Below are 27,868 nucleotides of genomic sequence, written 5' to 3'. Positions count from 1 at the left end.
TAAAAAGAAATAATGTTTGTTTTGCTTCAAAGTTACCTATCTGATGTACTCATTCAAGCCATTTCATCTAGTATAGAAATACATTAAATCACATTTCTTTTTGAACTTTCAATTTCAAATGTTGATTTGTGATGTATTTTATTCTGAAAATGACATTGAGAAATTTTTCTAATAGCGCATAATATTTTCCTGATTAAACAATAAAAAAATGATCTCAGCAACTGTTCTGTAAAAGTCTTTTCCAGAAGTGTCTTCAGAGTTAAAAGTACATTTTAATTCTAACATCATCCAAAGACTAGATTTGTTGGTTGGTTGGTTGGTTGGTTTTATTAGGTCTGGAGATGTACCCATATTTAATTAGATTAAGCCTCATCTGCATAAATACATGACACACTTTTGAAAAAGTTCCAAAACAGAAAATATTTGTAATATCAGCAATCCTTTGACAAGGACTGATTGTGGTGGCTCTTGTTTAAAAAATTACCCCATTCACTTGTAGTGTCTAGGCTTTAAAAGTGGGGGGTGGGGGGGTGTAAAAAATTTTGGACTGAAAAAATGTTTTTGACAATGACAATTTTAGGACACAAAATGCATGGGCATGATATGGGCACCTTGCTCAACGGCCCCGTATGGACAGTTAGAAGTCACACTTGGAAGACGCTCTGGACACTTAAAGTAATGCTTTTATGGCTGAGGACTACAGTTGACTTGCTAACTTTAAGACTGCAGTTGTCATGAACAGTTTTGCACTCAAGTTCCCATCAATGAAGAGTTTATAACATCAACGAAACAGACTTCATGTTAAAACTGTTAATGTTATAGTCATGTTGCCTGTTGTCGCCCAAATGAGGATGGGTTCCCTTTTGAGTCTGGTTCCTCTCGAGGTTTCTTCCTCATATCATCTGAGGGAGTTTTTCCTTGCCACCATCACCACAGGCTTGCTCATTGGGGATAGATTAGGGATAAAATTAGCTCATGTTTTAAGTCATTCAAATTCTGTAAAGCTGCTTTGCGACAATGTCTATTCTTAAAAGTGCTATAGAAATAATTTTTTTTGGATCAAGTCAAGTTTATTTTCTCTGTCATAAACATGAAACAGCTAAGCTTCCCTTCCCGAACCTGGATCTGAGAACATACATACATACATACTGTTGCATTACAGGCATTTAGCAGATGCTCTTATCCAGAGCAACATACAATGTACCCAGAGCAGCCTGGGGAGCAGTTGGGAATTAGACACCTTGCTCAAGGGCACTTCAGCCAGTCCTGCTGGTCCAGAGAACTGAACCGGTGACATTTTGGTCCCAAAGCTGCTTCTCTAACCATTAGGCCATGGTTGCAGATATTAACAACCCACAAACAGTACAGACACATGAAGGACAAAGTGGAATGAGGAATGGAAAATGAAAAATCATCTCAGCTAAAGAGTGCAGTGCAGAGATCTCTCTTCATGACTATCCAGTCTGTTTTCTACAGCACATAGAGACCTGAGAACATTGTTTCTTAATGCTTAAGTCTCTATCTATCCAGTTAGAGTGTCTGATCATCCCACGTCACAGCTCAGTTTAAAACAGGACCGAGACAGGAATAGAGCTCAAAGCTTGGCCAGCAGAGGCACAGAGCCCAGGAAGAAGCTGGTAATCCCTCCTTAAATAGTCTCACAGAACGGGTTAGGGCCATGCACTACAACAGAGTGAGGAGAACAGCACACTGTCACTGCACCTGCAGATCCTACCCACAGGAGAGGAAAAAGTCCAGATAAGAACTGGAGGTTTTGCCTAACTCAGTAACTCAAGATTCAGAATGAACTTTGCTGCGCAGTTTTTCTATACAAACTATGTGAAGGAGAGCTCACGAGCATGGAAGGGATTCAATGACAGTGAGGAGTACGACCCCTTCTGGCACAGGTGGGAAATTCAAAATCTCAGACTTTCTAAATCTCAAAGATTCCCAGAAGTGAGACATTCCTATCACATCACCACCTCCTCTAGAACCTCTGTAGTCCTAACCGAGCCTTTGTTTCCTCCTGATTTCCCCACTTGTGCTTGTAACCTGTTATCTACACCTTCCCTAAAGCATCCTGTACTTGTTTCCTCCACATAATGGACTTGTCCTCAGTAGAAGATTTATCTAAGACATTAATACACATCATCCATCCATACAGCCAATTTTAAACCACCAGTGAGGGTCACATCTTGACAAGCAACTACTATTCCAAAGCCTAAACTGTCCTTCTTGTATCTCATTCTTACCAAGGTCTTCTATCTGTCTCCATACACTTCCCTAATGTTCCAAAACATAGAACTCTCATCCTTACTTTCCACATTGTCATATGTTTACTCCTCTGTAGAATGCCAAGAAAGGTTATTTACTGAGACACTGAAGGACAGTCTTGAAGAAAATGAGAAATGTGGTGAGAGGTCGCTTCTGGGAATAAAGCAGAGCTGACTTGATATTGCGAGAGCTTGCATCTGGCAAAAAGCACCAGACTGGCTCACATCAACAAACTCATGCTATCTGGTGGTATTTTCTGCAACTTCAAATAAACCACTGAATGGTCTTTGAAGGTTTAGCATTTTTATAAGCATATAAGGAGCAGCACACTGCATTCACCTCTACAATATTTTTTTTCTGGTGCATCTTTTACTGGATTATCTGCTATTGTGCACAAGCATAATAAAAAAGAAGAAAATTAATGTAGGTGGCATGGTGGTGTAGTGGTTAGCACTGTCACCTCACAGCGAGAAAGTTCTGCGTTCGAGCTCAGTGGCTGACGCGGGAGGGCCTTTCTGTGCGGAGTTTGCATGTTCTCTCCGTGTCTGTGTGGGTTTCCTCCGGGTGCTCCGGTTTCCCCCACAGTCCAAAGACATGCAGGTTAGGCTAACTGGTGACTCTAAATTGACCGTAGGTCTGAATGTGAGTGTGAATGGTTATTTGTCTCTGTGTGTCAACCCTGCGATGGCCTGGCGACTTGTCCAGGGTGTACCCCGCCTCTCACCCATAGTCAGCTGGGATAGGCGCCAGCTTGCCTGCGACCCTGTAGAACAGGATAAAGCGGCTACAGATAATGGATGGATGGAAGTAGATTTTTTTTTTCTGTAAGAGCATGACACATTTTATACCTTTCAGATGACAAACAACTCCAAATCAGAAAAAAAACCTAGGACGGTTTATTGAAATTGAAATTAAAACTGAAAACAATGATTTGTAAATAATCTTTGACCTGCTTTGCACCCAAAACAATACGTCAGCACATTATTTTATGTTTTACCTCATGAATTTTATTGCTTTTTCAAAATAAACACTTTCAATTCTGATTCTTGCAACATATTTCAAAAAAGTTGGGACAGTAAAGCATTTACCACTTTATAATGTTGCCATTCCTTCTCACAACACTTAAAAGATGTTTATGGACTGAAGAATGAAGCGTTTCAGATGTTATTTTGTCCCATTCTTCCTGCAAACAGATTGATCACATTTTTCGTCTCAAAATTCGCCACACATTCTTGATTGGGGACAGAGGGACAGGCACCCACTTCTTCCATAGCCATGCCTTTGTAATGTGTGCAGAATGTGGTTTTGCATTGTCTTGTTGAAATATCCCTGGAAAAGAGGTCGTCTTTAAGGCAGCATATGTTGCTCCAAAATCTCAATATACTTTTCTGCATTAATGGAGCACACAGCATCCATTTCTTAAAAAAAAGACCTGTAAATACTGATTCATCTGGCCACAGTACACATTTCCACTGTGTGATGGTCCATCTCGGATGCCTCAGTGCCCAGAGAAGTCGATGGCACTTCTGGACAGTTACCATAAGGCTTCCTTTTTGAACAAAGTTTTAACTGGCATTTGTGGATGTAAATCCGTATTGTAGTACTCGACAAAGGTTTGCCAAAGTAATCCTGAGCCCATGTGGTTATATCAGCTATAAATGAATGACGGTTCCCAATGTAGTGCTGTCTGAGGGATCAGAGATCATGGGTGTTCAGCTTAGGCTTATGCCCATGCCCTTTATGCACCGAAATTCCTCCAGATCGCTTGAACATTTTAATGATGTCATGCACAGCAGAGGATGATTTATCCAAATCCCTTCATATCTTTCTATGAGGAACATTGTTTTTTTTAACATTTCAATAATTTTCCCTCATATTTGTTGACAAACTGGAGATCTTCAGCCCATCTTTGCTCCTCAAACACTAGGCCTTTACTGGATACTGATTTTGTACCAAATCATGATTATAATCAACTGTTGACATCACCTGTTTCAAATCACGTCATTAGCTAATTGTTTTACCTCATTAATAGCCCTAAATTCCCCCGTCCCAACTTTTTTTGGAATGTGCTGCAGTCTTGAAATGCAGGAGTGGGTGCATATTGAGCCATGGAGCTCAGGGATGTCCTCGCTGACATCTTTAACATCTCCCTGAACCAAGCTGTTGTCCCCACGTGTTTCAAAGCTACAACCATAATACCAGTACCAAAGAAGCCCCTCCCATCTAACTATAACGACTATCAGCCCGTAGCACTGACTTCCATCATCATGAAGTGCTTTGAGCGACTGGTCATGCAGAGCATCAAGTCCATTCTCCCTCCCTCTCATGACCCATTCCAGTTTGCATATAGGTCAAACAGGTCCATAGAGGATGCTATCTCCACTGCTCTACACCCAGCCATCACTCACCTGGACTCAAAGGACACCTGTGTGTGAATGCTGTTCTTGGATTACAGTTCGGCATTCAACACAATCATTCCCCAGCAGCTAATACAAAAACTCGGACATTTGGGACTCAACACCTCTCTTTGTAACTGGGTGGTGGACTTTCTTACAGGGAGGCCACAGAACGTGTGGGTCGGCAGTAACACCTCCAGGACCATCATGCTGAGCACAGGGGCCCCACAAAGGTGTATGCTCAGCCCGCTGCTCTTCACCCTGCTGACCCATGACTGTGTACCAATCTACAGCACCAACCACATCATCAAGTTTGTGGATGACACAACTGTGGTGGGCCTCATCACTAACAACGATGAAGCCAACTACAGGAATGAGGTGAGCCAACTGGTCAAGTGGAGTAAAGACAACAATCTCTTCCTGAACATGGAGAAGACCAAAGAGATTGTAGTCGACTTCAGGAGAGGTCACTCACAGCATCCCCCTCTGACCATCGATGGTGCTACAGTGAAGAGGCTGAGCAGCACCAAATTCCTAGGGGTGCACATCGCTGAGGGCCTCTCCTGGTCCAACAACACTGCATCACAGGCCAAGAAGGCTCAAACTCGCCTCTGCTTCCTCCGCAAACTGAGGAGTGCACGAGTCCCACCCCCCATCATGTGCTCATTCTACAGGGGCACCATTGAGAGCGTCCTCACTGGCTGCATCGCTGCGTGGTACGGAGGCTGCAGTGCCTCCTGCTGGAAGACTCTGCAATGCATAGTGAACATGGCCAGCAAGATCATCGGTACCCCTCAGCCCTCCCTTACGGACATCTATCACTCCCGTCTCACCCGCAGAGCCATCAGCATCACTGGTGACATCTCCCACCCTTCACACTCACTCTTCAGCCTCCTGCCCTCAGGGAAAAGGTACCGGAGCATCCGGGCCTGCTCCACAAGACTGCTAAACAGGTTCATCCACCAGGCTGTCAGGATGCTGAACTCTGTCCACTATACCCCTGGTCTGTAACACATTCATTCACACAAGAAAACTACCTCATCCATTTGCACATCACACCACAAACATTAGCATTACTCATCTGTTTGCACATCACACCACAAACATTAGCATTACTGCTGTATCTGCTGCTATTGCTCATTTGCACTACTGTCATATACACCTCATAAGCTGCTCTTCTAGCACCTTCTCCGTTATTGTACTGTATTGCACTACTGCTATTTTGTACATTAATTTTAGAGTGTATTTTTATCTATATTATCTATATTTATATATATTGTTTTTCTTAATTTTTTTATCCATATTTATATATATTGTTTTTTCTTTTTTTTGTGTGTGTGTGTAATCTTTATCTGTTTTTTACGAGTAAGGTGAGAGAGAAACGGCATTTCGATTCTCCTATATGTTCTGGATATATAGTGAATTGACAATAAAGAATCTTTGAATATTAACAAATGAAATGAAGTTGGCCAGACAAAACATGAAATATCTTGGGTTCATACTGTCTGCAATGAAATACAAGTCAAAGTAAATTCAGAAATCACTGCTTTCTTTAATTTGCATTTTCTATCCCATCCCAGCTTTTTCTGATTTGGGGTTGTAGATCATGCACATGAATCTAGGACACAAACTGTCTTTATGCCTGTGAAGTTTGAAAGTTTGCTCAGTTACAATAAGAATATCATTATCAGATTATCTGTTATCAACTCTCACACTGCTGTTACCATATCAAAAATGGAATGGGAATAAGATCAGTCCATCCCTAAGATTATCACTTCCTTTCATAAATCCATCCATTATCTGTAGCCGCTTATCCTTTTCTACAGGGTCACAGGCAAGCTGGAGCCTATCCCAGCTGACTATGGGCAAGAGGCGGGGTACACTCTGGACAAGTCGCCAGGTTATCGCAGGGCTAACACAGAGACAAACAACCATTCACACGCACACCTACAGTCAATTTAGAGCCACCAATTAGCCTAACCTGCATGTCTTAGGGGGAAACCAGAGCACCCGGAGGAAACCCACGCAGACACAGGGAGAACATGCAAACTCCACACAGAAAGGCCCTTGCTGGCCGCTGGGCTCAAACCCAGGACCTTCTTGTTGTGAGGCAACAGTGCTAACCACTACACCACCAGGCCACCCATCTTCATAAATCATTGTCTCTTAATATATCTTTCTTGGCAGCTGTTCCAAAGAAAGCCAGTCACTACCTAGTTAGTTTCAAAGGTAGTCACGAATAATTTATTTTTCCAATCAAATGTATTCAATTTTCTTCATTTATAAATGAAATTATGATTCTTGGAATGAAAAAGGCATTTTTCCATAACAAATATTTTTATCTTTTTGTATCAGTGACCAGTATTTGAGCAGTAACATAAAGACATGCTTATCTCATGACGGCCGGTGTCAAAAAGACAGCATCATCAGCAATGGAGTCCTTACCCATCGACCCAACCTCATCTGCCCAGAGCGTCTCAGAGACTTTGGTGCTGAGGAGTACTTGAATGTGGACGTGAGACCCTTTAAGACCAAAGTGATTAAAGCGCCTGAGATGAAACTGATGGGGCCTCCTAAACCCTCCATCAACAGCAACAAGAACTACAAGCCTGCACCCAAGCCTCCTGCTGAGTACCTTGGCTTTGAAGACATCAGTGTAGCAGCATTAAATATCCAACAGTTGGGAATTCAGAAGACCCCCTGCACAGTATGTCAACCTAACCCAATTTCTAGCAGGATTTGAAAACTGGCCATCCACATGAGTCACATTCTGTATAAACATTTTGACCAAGATATTCTTTAGCCTGTAATAGCAAAAGCCATTAGATTCAACTTCAAAAGCCATCCCAACATCTTCATCCAAACAATATTCTACTCCTCAAATTTTTTGGCTAAACAACAAATGTAAACATAAATGGAGGCCAGTTTGTTTTTCCCAAAATATTTTCAGTTTAGAGACATTTCATGGTTTTTGGAGGAGGAGGAAGAGAAGGAGGAGGAGGTTAGTCTGGGATTGGGGTTGCATCTGCTGATTTTCATGCTGCAAAAATTTTAGCTGCCTCCATGTTTAGAGTAGTTTGGTTTCAGGAAGAATGAAAAGCATTCAGTAGAAAAACATTCAGTGGACTTGGACAGACAAACCATCATCCAACTCTGATGCAAACCAAACAAGTTATCATTTTGCTTTTCAGTACTCCAGACTATCTAAGCTATATGGCATGGAAATTTATCTGAAGAAAGAGTACCTCCACTACACAGGTTCAGTAAAGGAGAGAGGAGTTCTGTATCTGCTCTCCTCACTAAAACAGGTAAAGAACGCTTCACTTCTTTAAAAAAAAAAAAGAACTGAGTGACTCAGTTTAAATTAATTAGGTAAGAAATGTCAGTGCAGACAAAACAACCTTTAAAGGTTTCAGTAAGCTCATATTAAAGGAAAATTCTCCCAGCTCCAGGGTCCCTAGTTCGAGCCTAAGCTGGGCTGTGTGGAGTTTTGCATGTTCTCCCCGTTTCCATGTGGGTTTCCTCTGGGTTCTCCAGTTTTCTCCATCTGCTCAAAAACATGCTGGTGGATAGACTGGCTACACTAAATTGCCCCAGCTGTGTTTCCCTGTGATGTACTGGAGTCTCATCCAGAGTGCATTCCTGTCCCACACCAGCGTTCCTGGGATAGTCTCTGTATCCACTGCAACCAGGAGCAGGACGAAGTGGTTCCTGAAGATTAATAATAATAATAATAATAATAATAATAATAATAATAATAACTCATTACCTCTGCTGTGTAGCTAGTTGCCATCTTTATATCAATTCCCCATCTTCCACCATGCCAACAATCCACCCCTCCATCTCCCCACCCACTCCAGGACCCCAAGGGTCAAAAATCTGTTGCCATTCACGATGGATCAAACCATTTTTCAGAATTACCATTATTCCAAGCATATCCTTAAGGTGTGTTCAAAAATTAAGAACCCTTCAATTAGGCTTAGGTTTAAACCAAATTGCCGCACAAGTCTATGCAATTTTTTAAATAAATAAAGGTCTCCAAAATTCCTGAAAGTTTTGCACATATTTGCAGGATGAGCAGAAGAAAGGTGTCATTGTGGCCACAGACTGTAGTTTCTCCATGGCAGTGGCTCACCATGCAGTGCAGCTGAGAATCCCAGTCTTTGTCATAACGCCTGCGTACACTTCCCCACCACGGCTGCGCATGTACCGGGACTATGGGGCTGTGGTAATCTCTTATGGCAACACAGCACAGGACTCACAAAACCATGCCCGCCATCTGGCCAAGGAGAATGGCTACCTCTGCCTAGAGGAGTGAGTGCCTCAATGCTTTGCCTCATCCATCTGTTCTACTGCATATTTGTATGCTGAAACTCAATCATTAGTGATCATCATGATTCCAGCAGCCTCACTTAGGTGTATGAAAAGTCTAGTGGCTTTTTTCTCTCATCAATATCAAAAAGACTTTAAGAAATGTAAAGTGTGCATTAGCATTTTATCACCGAGTAATTTGGCTTTGATTGTTTTGGTGTTCATGCAAGCACTGATTCATCCACGTACCCATCTGTCTCCCTCTCCACCTTGCAGGGATGACAGTGCAGTGTACCTGGCAGGTCTGGGTACAGTAGGCATAGAGCTCTATGATCAAGTGCCCGAGCTTGACGCAGTCATTGTGCCTGCTGGGGGACAGACCGGAGTGCTGGTTGGGACTGCAGCTGCCATCAAACACCTCAACCCTCATATCTCAGTCATAGTATGTTTGAGCAAGATTCCAACCACTATACGCATGCAGACAATTTTATTATTTCTGTTCTTTAAGGCTTACTCTTACACTACCAGTCAAGTGCTTGGAGACACCTAGTTCAGTGGTTTTTCTTTATTTTTCTTTATTAAAAGGCACTTCATGTCTTAATGATGGATGTCATTTCTCTTTACTTAGTTGAGCGGTTCTTGACATAATATGGATTGCTACAGTTGTAGAATAGGGCTATTTACTGTATTTTTATTATTTACTATTTGATCTCAAACTCATTAAGACGGCAAGGAATTGCACTAATAAACTTTTGATGAGACACACCTGTTAATGAAAAGCATTCCAGGTAACTATATCATGAAGCTGGTTAAGATAATGCCAATAGTGTGCAAAGCGTCATCAAGGTAAATGGTGGCTACTTTGAAGAATTTAAAATATGAAACATATTGTTTGTTTATACTTTTTTTTGTTTACCACATAATTCCATATATGTTCCAGATATTACAGTGGTTCTCGAAAGTTTGTGAACCCTTTAGAATTTTCTATATTTCTGCATAAATATGACCTAAAACATCATCAGATTTTCACACAAGTCCTAAAAGTACCGGTAGATAAAGAGAACCCAGTTAAACAAATCAGACAAAAATATTATACTTCGTCATTTATTTATTTATTGAGGAAAATGATCCAATATTACATATTTGTGAGTGGCAAAAATATGTGAACCTTTGCTTTCAGTATCTGGTGTGACCCCCTTGTGCAGCAATAACTGCAACTAAACATTTCCGGTAAATGTTGATCAGTCCTGCACACCGGCTTGGAGGAATTTTAGCCCATTCCTTCGTACAGAACACCTTCAACTCTGGAATGTTGGTGGGTTTCCTCACATGAACTGCTCGCTTCAGGTCCTTCCACAACATTTTGATTGGATTAAGGTCAGGACTTTGACTTGGCCATTCCAAAACATTAAATTTATTCTTCTTTAACTATTCTTTGGTAGAACGACTTGTGTGCTTAGGGTTGTTGTCTTGTTGCATGACCCACCTTCTCTTGAGATTCAGTTAATGGACAGAAGTCCTGACATTTTCCTTTAGAATTTGCTGGTATAATTCAGAATTCATTGTTCCATCAATGATGGCAAGCCGTCCTGGCCCAGATGCAGCAAAACAGGCCCAAACCATGATACTACCACCACCATGTTTCACAGATGGGATAAGGTTCTTATGCTGGAATGCAGTGTTTTCCTTTCTCCAAACATAATGCTTCTCATTTAAACCAAAAAGTTCTATTCTGGTCTCATCCGTCCACAAAAAAATTTTCCAATAGCCTTCTGGCTTGTCCACGTGATCTTTAGCAAACTGCAGACAAGCAGCAATGTTCTTTTTGGAGAGCAGTGGCTTTCTCCTTGCAACCCTGCCATGCACACCATTGTTGTTCAGTGTTCTCCTGATGGTGGACTCATGAACATTAACATTAGCCAGTGTGAGAGAGGCCTTCAGTTGCTTAGAAGTTACCCCGGGGTCCTTTGTGACCTTGCCGGCTATTACACGCCTTGCTCTTGGAGTGATCTTTGTTGGTTGGCCACTCCTGGGGAGGGTAACAATGGTCTTGAATTTCCTCCATTTGTACACAATCTGTCTGACTGTGGATTGGTGGAGTCCAAACTCTTTAGAGATGCTTTTGTAACCTTTGCCAGCCTGATGAGCATCAACAATGCTTTTTCTGAGGTCCTCAGAAATCTCCTTTGTTCGTGCAATGATACACTTCCACAAACATGTGTTGTGAAGATCAGACTTTGATAGATCCCTGTTCTTTAAATAAAACAGGGTCCCCACTCACACCTGATTGTCATCCCATTGATTGAAAACACCTGACTCTAATTTCACCTTCAAATTAACTGCTAATCCTAGAGGTTCACATACTTTTGCCACCCACAGATGTGTCATATTGGATCATTTTCCTCAATAAATAAATGACCAAGTATAATATTTTTGTCTCATTTGTTTAACTGGGTTCTCTTTGTCTACTTTTAGGACTTGTGTGAAAATCTGATGTTTTAGGTCATATTTATGCAGAAATCTAGAAAATTCTAAAGGGTTCACAAACTTTCAAGCACCACTGTATTTCATAGTTTTGATGTTTTCAGTGTTGTTCTAAAATGCAGAAAATAGTCAAAATACAGAAAAACCTATAAATGAGTAGGGGTGTCCAAACTTTTGACTGGTACTATATACGTTATCAAGGATTCTGAGATGACGCATGGTTTATGGTCAAATTAGTTGGGCACTAATCGAGCATCACATGTAGGTGACATTTCATTTATTGCTTGCTCTTGTATAACTTGAATAACTTATAGCTAGTATAGGCTTTTAAAAATGTAATCGGATGATGAATGTGTTAAACGGTAATACATCTGGTAGGGTATTTGTTAAAAATGGTATGACTTATTACTAGGCATATAATTATGTTTATAGCTAATGATCAATAAAGAGGCATTAATCCTATAGCAAAAATCCCAAAGGAAAATGCAGGGGCCATTATCACTGAAATTATTACTCATCCTAGATGCTTCCCTCCCCAACAGGGTGTTGAGCCAGAGGAGTTTCCACTTCTGCTACAGTCCCTCACAACCGATTCTCTTGCCAGTGATTTGTCCCACACCATAAATAAAATGCTCTATAGGGGTAAGTGTGTTCCCCTGTCTATTAAAAAAAAAAGAAAAAGAAAAACCTGTTTCTCACTTGCTAACAATTATTTATCCCAAATCTTGTCTTATGTCTCTTTTCATCATTATGTGTTCATGGCAGGCTGTTCCATATTCAGACACATCTTTGACCTGAGCTCTTGCTTTGTTTCACAGATTTCATGCACTACTCTTTGGGAGCACACACTTTGCAAATGGCCAAGAAAATGGTGGATAAAACAATCTCTGTTAGGTACAATGTCTTGACGTACCAAACTATTTATTTATAAAAAGGGGGGGGAAAGGATGTCATGGGTTAAAAAGAATGAATGTCAATTAAGGTATTTTGAAGGTTTTAAGAAAACTAGGCTTTAAGATAAAAAAAAAAAACTAAAGGGTTTGTCACATTTTTATACGTGGCTCACACAAAGGGCCTCATTTATCAAGTTGGATAAAAACTAATGAACTAGTTCACCAAATTTTGTAAAATTCATGTAAAAATAATTCACTTGGAGGAAAGCAATCAAAAACAAATCCATAAATTAAAACAAATAAGGCCAGCCATTAGATTAGGACAAAAGAAAAGCTGCTGTATAAAAGGAGGAAGAGTTACCGTAGTGTGTGTCTAGGGTGACTGCAGGACTGTAAGTAAGCATTTACAGCATTCAGATCTCTGTGCGTTTTGCCTTTTATGGAGGTTTGTAGCGAACACAAATCAGCTATGCCATGAATGCACTGGTACTTTACAGCTAATTGAACGCAAGCAGCCATAATGACGTGTGTGAGAGTGTATTTGGTTCAGTTTGACCAACCAAAACATTCACACTTTTACGATAAGGTTGATCAATGAGGCCTCACATTCCCAGTCAGACTAAAACCATAACAGAAACCTTTGCTTTAACATTCTGATAGTTAAAATACTTAAATAACTCTGTAGAAACACATAAGAACAGACCAAGAAAAACTGGACAGCTTGAACGCTCTAGAAACCAAAAGTTCCTTAAATCATAACCTTCACAGATCATTCTGCTAATCTAAACTTGTTAGCTTCTTTTCTAAGTATCTCTTTTACATCATTTACCTTGCTAGCATCCATGGTGATTTGCTAATTCACATTAATATTAATTAAACTGATTCAGATGAGATCAACAAACCAACCAGTTTCTACTGAGCACAATTTCAGGACCATAAATGAAAGCTAAAGTCTCTTGACCCTGATTTATTGTTCTTACCATAGAGAGAAAGACAATTTGGTGGCCATGCTGAGGTTTCAGGAGTACGAGCACACCACTGTAGATACTGAGGGAGCCATTGGACTGGCAGCCATCTTGGCTGGTCAACTTCCAGAGTTAAAGGGTAAAAGGTGAGCTGCACTACAAATCATTTAATGGCCACTCAATGAGAGTAATCCTGAATGAGGTCAACACTGTAGTGAGAAAATGCTGCAATGACACTGCAGTGCTGCTACGCTACACTATATTGCTATTATAAGAAATTATAAGCCACTGAAGTGAGAGTAGTTCCGAATGGGGTCAATATGGGAGTGAAATAATGCTGCAATGACACTAGTGTTACGCAACAGGCTAATGCTATTTTAAGACACAGCATGCCACTGAAATTCAAAAAAAAAATGTGATTATTTTTTTTAAATATAGTGCACCTAGGATCAATATTAACCATAGGCACAGACTCAATATAAATGTAATGGTTTCAGAATAACATAATCCATGACTTTCTTGTCTCTAGGTAATTTAAGGTCAGTTTAAAGATACTGAATATAAACTAAATACACTCACTGGTCGCTTTATTAGGAGCACCCATACACCCGCTGTTTTACGCAGTTCTCTAATCAGCCAATCCCTTGACAGCAGCACAATGCATAAAATCATGCAGATACAAATCAAGAGCTTCAGTTAATGTTCACTTCAAACATCAGAATGGGAAAAATTGTGATCTCTGTGACTTTCACTGCGGCGTGGGTGTTGGTGCCAGATGGACTGGTTTGAGTATTTCAGAAACTGCCGATCTCCTGGGGTTTTCACATGCAACGGTCTCTAGAGTTTACACAGAATGTTGCGAAAAACAAAAAACATTGAGTGAGCGACAGTTCTGTGGGTGGAAACGTCTTGTTGATAAGAGAGGTCAGAGCAAAATGGCCAGATTGGTTCGAGCTGCCAGGAAGGATATAGTAACTCATATAATCACTCTTTACAACCGTGGTGAGCAGAAAAGCATCTCAGCATGCAACAGCAGAAGAACACATTGGGTTCCACTCCTGCCAGCCAAGGACAGAAATCTTAGAATCAAGAACAAGTTCCTATTAAAGTGGCCAGTGAGTGTATACTGATGTAAACTGTCATTCTTTTAATAACATCATCTTTTAAAGAGTAACAAAATGGGATATTTGCCTCAACATTTAAAAGGAAAGTTGACAATTCAGGATAGTACTATCATCCATCCATCCATCGTGGTGGAAACTGGAGTCAACCCCAGCTGACATGGGGATAGAGGCAGGTATAGTAGTATCATACCAGGATTATTTCTGTAGCTGTCAACAATTGTGTGTGTGTGTGTGTGTGTGTGTATGTGTGTGGACCCATACAGAGTAGCAGTGGTAGTTGCCAGCGCTAACATGGAGCTGGACTTGGTGAGGGAGTGTGTCGATAGAGCTCTGGTGCTGGACGACCGCGTGAGCCACTTCAGTGTGCAGCTAGGAGACGGGCCAGGAGACATGGCTAAACTGCTGAATATACTGGCTCGGGAAGACGTCAGGTCAGAAGAAAAGAGAAGGCTTTGCATCCAGTTAACTTTTAATTGTAGTTGTAGAGCAACTGCATGGGGATTGACAGCAATAATTTATCATTAGTAATTAATTATCACAAGAAAATGGTGATTTGCAGAAATACAGTACACACCACAAACATTCTCATATGACTGCACATGGAAAAGGAAGCAATAATCTGGTATCCAAGACAGAATTAATCAAGTTACCAGAATCTGTCAGTAAAACACACTTGAAAATACAATGCCTGGTCAAAAAAAAGTCACACTATAATATTTTGTTGTACCGCCTTTAGATTTCATTATGGCCCACATTCGCCATAGAATTGTTTTGACAACCTTATACAGTGTCACAACATTTATGTCCATCCAGAGTCACATAATTGTTTTTGCTACACTGCAAAAAATTGAAAACTGAATTTGAGGAGAAAATTACGGAATACTAGTGAAATTATCTTGCTGCATGGACAGATATTTTTACTTGATAAGACATCTTAGAATAAGTTGGTTGCAATCTAGAACTAAGTTTAATAATCTCAGAATTGGTGTCTTGTATTCTTCTAATAGGAAATGCTAGATCATTTTAATTATTTTCAAGATATTTTCACTTGCTAAGTTATCATTTTTTGCAGTGTAAGATCTTGGATTGACAACAGGAGAGTCAAACCACTCCGTAAAATCTTCTCCAAATGGGAACACATTTGGAATCCCAAAGATTTTCAGTGAGGTTAAAGGAGATATGCAGAACCTTTATTTTTAAATAAATTTCTGAGTGGATAGTATCTCCATCCTTGACTCTTGTATGCTGCATAAATGGGAATTTAAAAATATATATATATTTTTGAGAGTTAAAATCGACCACAAAGTTGGCATTCGAGCTGAGCCAGCCCTGAGCGTGTGGCATCACAGCAGGAACCGGTTTTAAGGCCGAGGCCTTTGACAGCTATAGACCAAAGTCATATAAATAAACATTTATGGTGAAAGTAAGAAATTCCGTTACCAACTTGCTCAACTAAGACTGATTTGATTTCATTGATTGTGGGTTGACTGTCATTAAAAGAGGATAAGTGTTATAACTTATGCAACATACATGTACATGCATGCATTTTCACTGATAAAACATAAAAGGCTAATTAAACAATCAGATGAACTGAGACAATCACATTCTGAAGCAAATTAAATAATCTTATACCGGTAATTTAAAGTGTTGATGACACGTTTCTTGTCCAGGGTGTACCCCGCCTTTCGCCCGTAGTCAACTGGGATAGGCTCCAGCTTGCCTGCGACCCTGTAGAAGGATAAAGCGGCTAGAGATAATGAGATGAGATGACACGTTTTTGACATCTTTGGCGATGTTTTATAACATAAAAAGTAATTCCCGATGAACCATATATTAATTCACGAAGGCGCCTATTTTACAAGTTATGATAAAAAACGCGGGGCGGCACGGTGGTGTAGTGGTTAGTGCTGTCGCCTCACAGCAAGAAGGTCCTGGGTTCGAGCCCCGGGGCCGGCGAGGGCCTTTCTGTGTGGAGTTTGCATGTTCTCCCCGTGTCCGCGTGGGTTTCCTCCGGGTGCTCCGGTTTCCCCCACAGTCCAAAGACATGCAGGTTAGGTTAACTGGTGACTCTAAATTGACCGTAGGTGTGAATGTGAGTGTGAGTGGTTGTCTGTGTCTATGTGTCAGCCCTGTGATGACCTGGCGACTTGTCCGGGGTGTACCCCGCCTTTCGCCCGTGGTCAGCTGGGATGGGCTCCAGCTTGCCTGCGACCCTGTAGAAGGATAAAGCGGCTAGAGATAATGAGATGAGATGAGATAAAAAACGCGGCTATTTGGGCAAATTTGATGGGGCTGCAGCACCCAGGAGACGAAAGAGGAGGAGGAGCTATATGACGTCAGCGAAAGAACCTTCGTCCTAACTTACCAGTTTGTTGTTGATGTGACAGGTGTTCAGTTTGTCATTATTAGTATTATATATATTAGTTATTATGCCTTCGCGTTGTGTTGCCGGCTTTTGCTCCAAAACCTACAAGGATGGGGTAAGTTTATTCAAGTTTCCCAGAGATCCCGAGCTGCATGCAAAGTGGGTGAAGCAAGTCAGGCGCACTCGTGACAAGTGGGAGCCCTCACCAACATCCGTCCTGTGCTCTGAACACTTCGATTTGGATTGTTTTGACACTCTTCCCAGCTTAAAAGAATCTCTTGGGTGTTCAGTTCAGCACAAACGTGTGTTACTACCATCAGCAGTGCCTACACAGTGTTGCCAGATTGGGAGGTTTCCCGCCCAGTTGAGCGGTTTCAAGTGCATTTTGGTGGGTTTTGAACATATTTTGGGCTGGAAAACGTCACCAGTATCTGTTGCCAGATACTGCTGACGTTTTCCAGCCCAAAATATGTTCAAAACCCACCAAAATGCACTTGAAAACACCCAACTGGGCGGGATTCCTCCCAATCTGGCAACACTGCCAGTATTCCGGAGGGGGTCTACTAGTAGCTATGCCGGATCCAAAGACAGTCCTCCTGTCAGAACATGTGTTGTGAAACGACATAAGATAAAGGTACGTAGAGCTATAGATTCTACATGATAATCATAAATGTAATCATAAAGTCGGCGTGATATCAGTCATGTATTTGCTTGTGAAAGCTTGCGGCTTTCATGTAACTGCCGCCTAGCAACGGGAGGCAAAGGGTAAAGAGGGCAGGCTATCATAGATTCTATTCGGAAGAGATCAACACAATTCTAGACTCCCAGAAGAAGAAGAGCTAGCACTAGAGAGTTCACCGGCGTTTTCGTGCACCATTTCCATTGAGTAGAACCAGAGTAGAACAGCCAGTGAACCGCAGCATGTTCTTCCGCTGACGTCACAACATGGCCGCGAGCCACGGACCCAGTTTTCTTGCGCTGTGCAATTAAAAGTTGGATATTTGCGTAACAACAGCTTCTTTTCATGTAATTATAACAGAAATCTAACATGTTTGCCGTGTTGTATAGTTTATTTAAGAAATTGCATAGTCATGTTCGTGTCATCAGCCCTTTAAACACACAATATAAGTTATATGTATTAATCTAAATGCAGGTAAACAACGATTGTTGTTGATTTTGTTGTTTTGTATGCAAATGAGAGTCGCAGCTTACCTGTCCGTGTTCTCGCTTCTTGAAGGCCGACCTTGTGGCCGATTGTTTTGAAACAATCTGACTTTCTGTTGTTCGTTCAGTTCTCCGTTCATTCACTTCATCCACGTAAGAAGCGAATGAATGGTGAGATATTGTTGCTGAGGCAAGCATATCCAATGGAGAAATCAGACGGCTGGTCCACTCATTCTCCGTTTTCTCCATACTGAGTACTCCGCCATTACTGCTCGGCTCAAACAATTACTAAAACCTGGGATGGGACGTCACCGGTTTTAGCAACAACCGCGGGGAGGTCACTGCCCGAGCAAAAATATGTCCCGTCCCATCCCAGGTTTTAGCAACATCCCTCAGCTCACACTCTGGGAGAACTGGTGCACCTGAACTTGCTTTCCTTTTCTTGTAGTTTTCTTTTCCTTTAATTGTTGGTACTGCACCCTCTTTCAATACGGGCTTATAGCCAATGCTCCTCAACAGATCAGAGGTTTTGCATGAGTCTTCAGTAAAATCTGCAGAGCAGAGGAGAGACCACTTCATAGGCGCCCAATGTGCCCGTGAACTTCTCGCAAAACGCATCCAAATCTTTGCAGTTTAAACATTCTTGGGCCATGAATGCAACGTAAATCCACCTTCTGTCATGTTGTTGCACCTGCGAGCAACACATCTACATGGCTTGGCGATAAATTAGCTCAAAATGGAGGATCGGAGTTGCAGTCAGCTCTGTGTTTTAGTATCGCGAAAATGGCGATGAGACCAGTAGCCTTACCGCGGTGACGCCACAGATGTCAAGGTAATTCACTCAGACCGCTACCGATATGAATCATTTTAATCATAAAAATGACTATATTAGATGTATTGTTAACGCTTAAAACTATTCCTGTGCCATTCTTGAGGTCTCAAGGCATTTATAAACAAAAAGTGAGGCCATGGTTCTGCATATCTCCTTTAAGGTTAGAACTCTGGTGGCCAATTCATGTGTGAAAATGATTCCTCATGCTCCTTGAACCACTCTTTCAGTATTTGAGCTCAATGAATCCTGGCATTGTCATCCTGGAATATGCCCATGCCAGCAGGGAAGAAAAAAAATCCATTGATTTGATAATCCCGTCATTCAGAACATTCAGGACTTCATTTTATTGCCCCATAACGTTGCTGAGCCTCGACCTGACCATCTGAAGCAACCACAGATCATCACACTGCCTCCAGAGGCTTGTACAGTGGCCACTATACATGATGGCTGCATCAATTCATGAGCTTCCCTTCTTACCCTGACACGCCCATCACTCTGGAATAGATGAGTTCACAAACACGGCAACGCGCAAGGAGTTGTGGGAAAGGTCAAAGGTTAAGGCCTCATAAACGAGCAGAAGTAGAGCACGTCAACAATGGCGGAGGCTACAGGCTCGCTGTGCGGACACTGTTGTGTTGTCGATTGCCACAATGGACGTTGACTGCGTGAACAGTGGATGTGAGAAGACTGTAGTGTACATTTAAGTGAGTGTATACAGAAAAAAGTATGTGAATCCAAGCACCCAGTTTAATGCAAAGGTTCGTTTACAGTGGTGCTTGAAAGTTTGTGAACCCTTTAGAATTTTCTATATTTCTGCATAAATATGACCTAAAACATCATCAGATTTTCACACAAGTCCTAAAAGTAGATAAAGAGAACCCAGTTAAACAAATTAGACAAAAATATGATACTTGGTCATTTACTTATTGAGGAAAATGATCCAATATTACATATCTGTGAGTGGCAAAAGTATGTGAACCTCTAGGATTAGCAGTTAATTTGAAGGTGAAATTAGAGTCAGGTGTTTTCAATCAATAGGATGACAATCAGGTGTGAGTGGGCACCCTGTTTTATTTAAAGAACAGGGATCTATCAAAGTCTGATCTTCACAACACATGTTTGTGAAAGTGGATCATGGCACAAACAAAGGAGATTTCTGAGGACCTCAGAAAAAGCGTTGTTGATGTTCATCAGGCTGGAAAAGGTTACAAAACCATCTCTAAAGAGTTTGGATTCCACCAATCCACAGTCAGACAGATTGTGTACAAATGGAGGAAATTCAAGACCATTGTTACCCTCCCCAGGAGTGGTCGACCAACAAAGATCACTCCAAGAGCAAGGCGTGTAATAGTTGGCGAGGTCACAAAGGACCCCAGGGTAACTTCTAAGCAACTGAAGGCCTCTCTCACATTGGCTAATGTTAATGTTCATGAATCCACCATCAGGAGAACACTGAACAACAATGGTGTGCATGACAGGGTTGCAAGGAGAAAGCTACTGCTCTCCAAAAAACTTGCTGCTTGTCTGCAGTTTGCTAAAGATCACATGGACAAGCCAGAAGGCTATTGGAAAAATTTTTTGTGGACTGCTGAGCCCAAAATAGAACAATTTGGTTTAAATGAGAAGCGTTAAGTTTGGAGAAAGGAAAACACTGCATTCCAGCATAAGAACCTTATCCCATCTGTGAAACATGGTGGTGGTAGTATCATGGTTTGGGCCTGTTTTGCTGCATCTGGGCCAGGACGGCTTGCCATCATTGATGGAACAATGAATTCTGAATTATACCAGTGAATTCTAAAGGAAAATGTCAGGACATCTGTCCACAAACTGAATTTCAAGAGAAGGTGGGTCATGCAGCAAGACAACGACCCTAAGCACATAAGTCGTTCTACCAAAGAATGGTTAAAGAAGAATAAAGTTCATGTTTTGGAATGGCCAAGTCAAAGTCCTGACCTTAATCCAATCAAAATGTTGTGGAAGGACCTGAAGCGAGCAGTTCATGTGAGGAAACCCACCAACATCCCAGATTTGAAGCTGTTCTGTATTGAGGAATGGGCTAAAATTCCTCCAAGCCGGTGTGCAGGACTGATCAACAGTTACCGGAAACGTTTAGTTGCAGTTATTGCTGCACAAGGGGGTCACACCAGATACTGAAAGCAAAGGTTCATATACTTTTGCCACTCACAGATATGTAATATTGGATCATTTTCCTCAATAAATAAATGACCAAGTATAATATTTTTGTCTCATTTGTTTAACTGGGTTCTCTTTATCTACTTTTAGGACTTGTGTGAAAATCTGATGATATTTTGGGTCATATTTTTGCAGAAATATAGAAAATTCTAAAGGGTTCACAAACTTTTAAGCACCACTGTATATCCTGACCTTGTCAGCTGTCAGATTCATGTTCATGGACCTGCCTTGATTTTCACTCTCGCCGATAATCATTGTCTGTAGTGAGTATTATCATGAATGCGATCACTTCCCGTCGCTGGGCACCCTTATTCAAAGACATCATTAGCCAACCCCTTGTATCTGTGCGTTTAATTGATCTAGTAGATCTTGTTTATTTCAGTATCTATCCAATCTAGCTTCTTCACATTTATATGATGTAATTTTAGGATTCAAGCACAATGTTGGCGCCTGCACATCAGGGGCACAGATAGGATTTTTGAACTGGGGGGGACTGAGCTGTCAGCAAATGATTCCATTTTGTATATTATATATATATATATATATATACACACACACACACACACACACACATACACACACACATACACACACACACTACCGTTCAAAAGTTTGGGGTCACTTTGAAATGTCCTTATTTTTGAAAGAAAAGCACTGTTCTTTTCAATGAAGATCACTTTAAACTAATCAGAAATCCACTCTATACATTGCTAATGTGGTAAATGACTATTCTAGCTGCAAATGTCTGGTTTTTGGTGCAATATCTCCATAGGTGTATAGAGGCCCATTTCCAGCAACTCTCACTCCAGTGTTCTAATGGTACAATGTGTTTGCTCATTGCCTCAGAAGGCTAATGGATGATTAGAAAACCCTTGTACAATCATGTTAGCACAGCTGAAAACAGTTGAGCTCTTTAGAGAAGCTATAAAACTGACCTTCCTTTGAGCAGATTGAGTTTGTGGAGCATCACATTTGTGGGGTCGATTAAATGCTCAAAATGGCCAGAAAAATGTCTTGACTATATTTTCTATTCATTTTACAACTTATGGTGGGAAATAAAAGTGTGACTTTTCATGGAAAACACAAAATTGTCTGGGTGACCCCAAACTTTTGAATGTTATTTCACCTCCCTCACTGCCATCACCAGGAACTACCTCCAGGCCAGGACAATGATAACATTTTAACATAGCCTATGGAAATCCAAAGTTTACACATTATCATCACGCACAGAAATTGCAAAACTGCAAAACTAGTTTTAAAACCGCTAAGTTCCAACTGTTAAACATAGCGAGAGGCTGGGCTACGTGTGTGTGTGTAAAGTGTAAACCAGTGCATCCTGACTTTCTAACTCTGCCTGTGTGTTGCGTGAGCGGCAGTCAGTCAACAACTCTTCGCAAAGTTTCCTTATGAAACAATATGCTCGCTGAAATTATGGCAGGGAACGCCAGATTAAACATTAAAACTGCCTTCTGAGCACTGTATCTACAGGCTACCACCGAAAGAAGGAGGCTACCAGAAAGGCATCTCTACTCCGTACGATTTTACTTTCACTACGACATTACTTTGAACAGACTATCAAAAAATTGCAAGGTGATATGATAAAGTAAGGCACAGTTTACTTACAGTCGTGTTTTTTTTTTAAACGATGCAATCGTTTTCTGCCTTTTGGCACCCTTCATCATGCCGTGTTGGGGTCCTGAACTAGGAGGCGCTGTCCCTGATATGCCTGTCAAACTTGTGGGTAACCATAGCAACCAAGCTCGAGCTCGCAACCTGTGCAGTCTGCGCAGTTCCAACTATGTATACACTGCTGTGCACCTCAATAAACCGAATGGTAATTAGTCTTTTGATTTTTCCGTGAGGTTTGCCTTATGCAAAGAAATAAGACAGCATAGACGTTTTTTCCTCCCTATAAGTGGGGGGGACCGAACGAGGTGAATTTAAATCTGGGCGGGACGAATCCCCCCCGTCCCCCCCTCTATCTGCGCCCGTGCTGCACATGCCCTCCACCTTTCTTGCTGTTCACCTTTCCTACTGAAAGGCAGAATCCTGATACACAGAAAAGAATGGATTCGGAAAAAAAGCAAGCTGGTCATGTTGTACTGGACTAATCTATGACTGATGCGTATAGTAAGTGATACTAGTACTGATACAATAAAACAGACAACTGTAATCTGGTAGGCAGCACGACTTATATTATTTCTCCGTGTCAGATATAGAACTATAACTATGAGTCGTTGACCTGTCAAAAACTGCAGTGGGCGTGGCAGTATCACCGGGTACATACCTCGATTTTTCTTCATCTTCCTTGGACGGTACAGGCTGGATTTTCAAAATATCTGTGGCATATGCAAGCGCCCTTAACTCTTCTACCCCCATGGTAGTTGGCAATCCCCGTTCTCTCATATGCCTCTGCAATTCTGCCTTCTTCCATAAGGCGTATTTGCTAAGGTTTGGCTTGTTTGCCACCATGTTTTCATCTCTGATGAGGCCTCGACCTTTGACCCCTGCGCATGCGCGGTGATACGTGTGAACTGGTCTATAGGGTAAATCTGGACTCATCAGACCACATGGCCTTTTTCCATTGCTCTAGAGTCCAATCTTTAACAAGTGGCTTTCTTATGGCCACACAGCTGTTTAGTCCCAATCCTGTGAGTTCTTGTCGCATTGTATCTATGGAAATGCTCTTGCATTCACGTTTAAACATAGCTGTGTGTTCTACTACCAATTTTGTACAATTTGACTTCACCAAGCATTTAAGTGATCTCCGACCACATTTCTTCCACAAAGTTGACGGTTCACCACAATCCTTCCATGTTTTAATAATGCGTTAGACATTTCTTAATCCAATTCCAGTAATTTCAGCAATCTCCTTAGTTGTTTTGTTTGCTTGATGCAGGACAATAATGTGTTCCTTCTGAAATACAGTAACATCTTTTAAATAATTATGGGATACGTTTTCTGACATGGTTTTTAAAGAAATGAGAACCCTTACAAAAAAAGAAGTTTATTCAAGTGTGCTTCTAGTATACTTCTTTTCAACTAAAAATAAGAGTATGCTTTCAGTTTCCTTTTTATTTACTTAGAGATATACTTAATAAAGTTATACATAAGTATACTTGACTTATACTGAAAAGTATATCGAAAAGTCTAAGTATATTAAGCTTATACTTAAACTTTTGATCAAGATATATTTAACAAAAGTGTAATAAAGTATTAAAATATTTGTGCCTTATGTTTAAGTGTACTCGCCCTGTAGTTGTGCTTATCCTTTTGATAGTAGCCTATAACATACTTCTTTTTCACACATATTGGCTTCTTTGTGATATACGGCAGCATGTTTTCTGTTACTGCTCTTTGCTGGGTTAGACAGCATTGTTGACTCTTAGATATGTCTGTGGTTCCATATAAGGTTTTTTATTTAATTTATTCATTCATTCTTTAGAGCTTGGATGTCAATTTCAGTTGTCATTGCCATGTTTTTATACTTTGGCATTTAATCCAATGTTGCTTTAAATTTTGATTTTTAAAGAAAATGAATGTTCTTAATCCTGAGTATCTGTTGTTATTTTGTGAATTCTTACCTTTATAACTTCATTGTAACTTAAGGTACAAAACACTTAAGTTGTCTACTGGTAGTGTCCATGAGATAAGGGTTAGAGCTAGAAAACTAATAGTATACCTCGAAGGGTAACTGCAGTACACTTCCAAACTAAAAAGTGGACTAGATGTATATAGCCAGTAACCAGTATATTTCTAATATGCTATAAAGTATATTTTTATAAACTAAAAAGTGGACTAGAAGTGTGTAACGAGTAAACCAATAATATATTTCCAGTACACTACAAAGTATACTTTAATAAACTAAAAAGTAGACTAGAAGTATAAAACAAGTAAACTCCTAGTATATTTCCAGTATACTATGAAGTATGCTTTTGTAAACTAAAGAGTGGACTACAAGTATAGAACTAGTAAACTATTAGTATACAAGTTTACTTGTGGTCTACTTGCAGTGCAAAATAAAAAATACTAGTTGTATACTCAGAATGTATTTCTCTTAGACTTAAAGTATACTTTTTATAAAAGTAGGCCAATTTAGTCCTAAGAAGTATTAGATTAGTTTACTTACAAGTATACTGGAAGTACACTGATAATCAGTATACTTGGTACACAAAAGTATACTTAAGGAAATATACTTTACTTAAGTATATTTAATAAAATGAACTTGAAGTATACTTCTTTTTGATAAGGGAAACTATTCACTGCATCAGTTAGGGTTAAAAGAATTGGTGCCAACTGAAACACGTTAATCAATGCAGTAATTATCCACGCCAAACAGGAAAGCCATGGTCTAATGGTTAGAGAAGCAGCTTTGGGTTGAAAAGGTCACCGGTTCAATTCTCCAGATCAGCAGGAATGGCTGAAGTGACCTTGAGCAAGCCAATTGCTCACCAGGCTGCTCTGGATACGTTGTACCTGTACGTCACTCTGGAAAGGAGCTTCTACTAAATGCTTGTAATGTAATCAGTCAGACTTTTAAATATGTGCTTAATCCAAATGGCTTTTTTTTGGCCAGGCAGTGTATGTTAGTACTTTGTCAATGAAAGAATAAGAAAATCCAACCGAAATGCTAACATTGAATATGAAAATGCTATTGATTAGTCCTGTTTCACAGAGACTAGCTATTTGTTTTGTGCCACTGATATTTGCACATATTTTTCTTCAGGTTGTTGGATATTTGCCACAGGAGGTACAGTGATGGGGTAAATCTCTTCCAAGTACAGGTAAAAAAAATAGCTTCTTGTGTCAGCAGTCTATCCCTGCCTTCATTTCCTGTCTGTATTGCATAATGGAGGCTTAAAGAGATCACTCAGGCTGTCACTTGCACATGCTTAAGCAGCCACTCACTCCACAGAACTAAATAGCACACTCACATCCTATTAACACAGTGTTGCTTATTCCAGAAAGGTTTTTCAGCCAAGATTGTGCTGCGTGTTTGAACAGGTTGAGTGTGTCGTGGAGCTGAGGGATAAAAATCAGAACTGTCACCTACGCAGGACGTTGTCTGATCTCTACCCCACACTGCACTGGCTGGATTGGTGAACTTGTGACTACGGACAACATAATGACTGCTGCTCTGTTAATGCATGCACAAACTCGCACACACATCATCAATAGCTTTTACAGACAAAAACACATCAATAGACAGAACCCAAACATAACTCAGACACAACAAAAACATAAATGCACACGTAGCATAAATATCACATACATCCATATTCACTGATCCACTGAGTCAGTGTTAATGCGAACTTTCTACAGCAATATTTCTAGTTATGTTGAACATGTATTAAAGTAGAACTGAAGGCAATTTTTTTTAATCAAAATTCTATTTCTCATTTTATTAAATACAGGAATGTATTTTTGATAGCTATTTTGTCGCTGCTAGAGCAAGTTATGAGTGTTTGAAATACGCTCTGTAATATGTCAGTCCATATGTCAAAGCAATGGCCGTAAACAAGATTCGTTGAGACCTGTGCGAGACATCGTAGGACGGAAGTAAAATGTACAGCGGAAATCAAAGTGACCAACATCTGCCAACGTTATCAAAAGACGCGCGCGCCCTCTTTCGAACGCTGATGTAATCAAGCCGGAAGTTTTGTTTGTTTTGATAGCAATCAGGAAAGTTTGAAAAAAGTAGGCAGTAATCGTCATTTAAACTCGTTTTTGTGCAATATTTCGTTTGGAAAACAGTTTTCAAAATGACAGCGCTGACGCCTGGCTGACACTTAACGTTTTGAAGTCTCGCAGAAGTCTCGTGAAGATCGCGCAGATAAGTGACGCCTGCCGTGGACCAAACGAACTAAATTCAACACGGCTAAAATCCGAATAGGCCGCTAAGTATAATATTTAATTGCAATTAGCTGCCAATATGAGTCAGGATATAAGGTTACTAAAACCGAAAACGTAATTGAAGAACATGTTAATTAAGAAATAAAGCAAGTTTAAAAATTACTTCAGTTCTTCTTTAAAATAGATGATTTAATTAAAACAGAAAGATTAGAAGTGACATTTGTTAAAAGGCACCGTAAGCACTACTGCAAATTTATAGGAAGTTTAGTTGTACAAAGAATATAAAATGCTGGATATTTTTGTAAAATGTATCCTATTATCAAGAAAACCCCATGTATTATTATATTAGGATTCATAAGAGATTCTAGTATCTGCAAATAAATGTTCTTAGTATAAATACACAGGTGATTACAGAAAATCATGCGCACTGATTGGTCGAGAAATTTGGACTATTTCTTGATAATCACCTCAAGTGACTAGACAAAATGGCGGCCAATCGTTTGTCACTGTAAGTGAGGAAGAATTACACATTATGAAAGAAAATGCTGTTCCTAAAAGCACTAAAGATGCTACGAAGTTTGGTCTAAAATGGTGGAATCGTGATTCATTTTATCTATTTCAAAACAAAGTATTTTATGTGACTCGAACAGACAAGTGACAAGTCTGTGCGTGCCTTTATTACATTTGCATGCCGCTTTTGAAGTTTTAAATAAATGATTTTTTAAAATACGATTAAAATTTTTTTTAAACAATTGCCTGTGTATTTATACTGGAACAATTATCCGCCTCAGGGTCAGTGAATATTGGTGAACTTTGTCTCGAATTCATCTTGGTTATTATTCACTGATATTCACTTTGCCTTCGGTGAATAATTGTTAAATAACATAGCCACTGTCCACTTTATTAGGAACACCTGTACATTTATGCAGTTATCTAATCAGCCAATCGTGTGGCAGCAGCATAACATTTAAAAAAAAAAAAAAAGCTTCGGTTAATGCTCACATCAAAAAGAAG

The 27,868-nt window shown here is 40.3% G+C and overlaps 1 protein-coding gene across 1 annotated transcript; it reads left to right on the top strand.

The window, feature by feature from the left end:
* Nucleotides 1-1,803: 1,803 nt before the first annotated feature.
* LOC132888891 (L-threonine ammonia-lyase) lies at nt 1,804-26,104 on the top strand. The gene is made up of 11 exons (XM_060924986.1): nt 1,804-1,907; nt 7,026-7,377; nt 7,862-7,978; nt 8,743-8,984; nt 9,258-9,423; nt 12,008-12,107; nt 12,284-12,359; nt 13,344-13,469; nt 14,711-14,878; nt 25,728-25,785; nt 26,006-26,104. Exons 1-11 carry the CDS (start codon nt 1,804-1,806, stop codon nt 26,102-26,104), a joined length of 1,608 nt encoding a protein of 535 aa, XP_060780969.1.
* The last annotated feature ends 1,764 nt before the right edge of the window (nt 26,105-27,868 follow it).

The sequence above is a fragment of the Neoarius graeffei genome, chromosome 7 (assembly GCF_027579695.1).
Source record: "Neoarius graeffei isolate fNeoGra1 chromosome 7, fNeoGra1.pri, whole genome shotgun sequence".
In the NCBI taxonomy this organism is placed as follows: domain Eukaryota; kingdom Metazoa; phylum Chordata; class Actinopteri; order Siluriformes; family Ariidae; genus Neoarius; species Neoarius graeffei.
The sequence above is the reverse complement of the archived record's forward strand: the minus strand, read 5'-3'. Positions and strand labels throughout refer to the sequence as shown.

Excerpts from the sequence above, each read along its gene's own strand:
- LOC132888891 (XM_060924986.1), top strand. The coding sequence starts at position 1,804 with ATGAACTTTGCTGCGCAGTTTTTCTATACAAACTATGTGAAGGAGAGC. Across the intron at positions 9,424-12,007 it reads ACCCTCATATCTCAGTCATA|GGTGTTGAGCCAGAGGAGTT; the intron begins GTATGTTTGAGC and ends CCTCCCCAACAG. Across the intron at positions 13,470-14,710 it reads CCAGAGTTAAAGGGTAAAAG|AGTAGCAGTGGTAGTTGCCA; the intron begins GTGAGCTGCACT and ends GGACCCATACAG.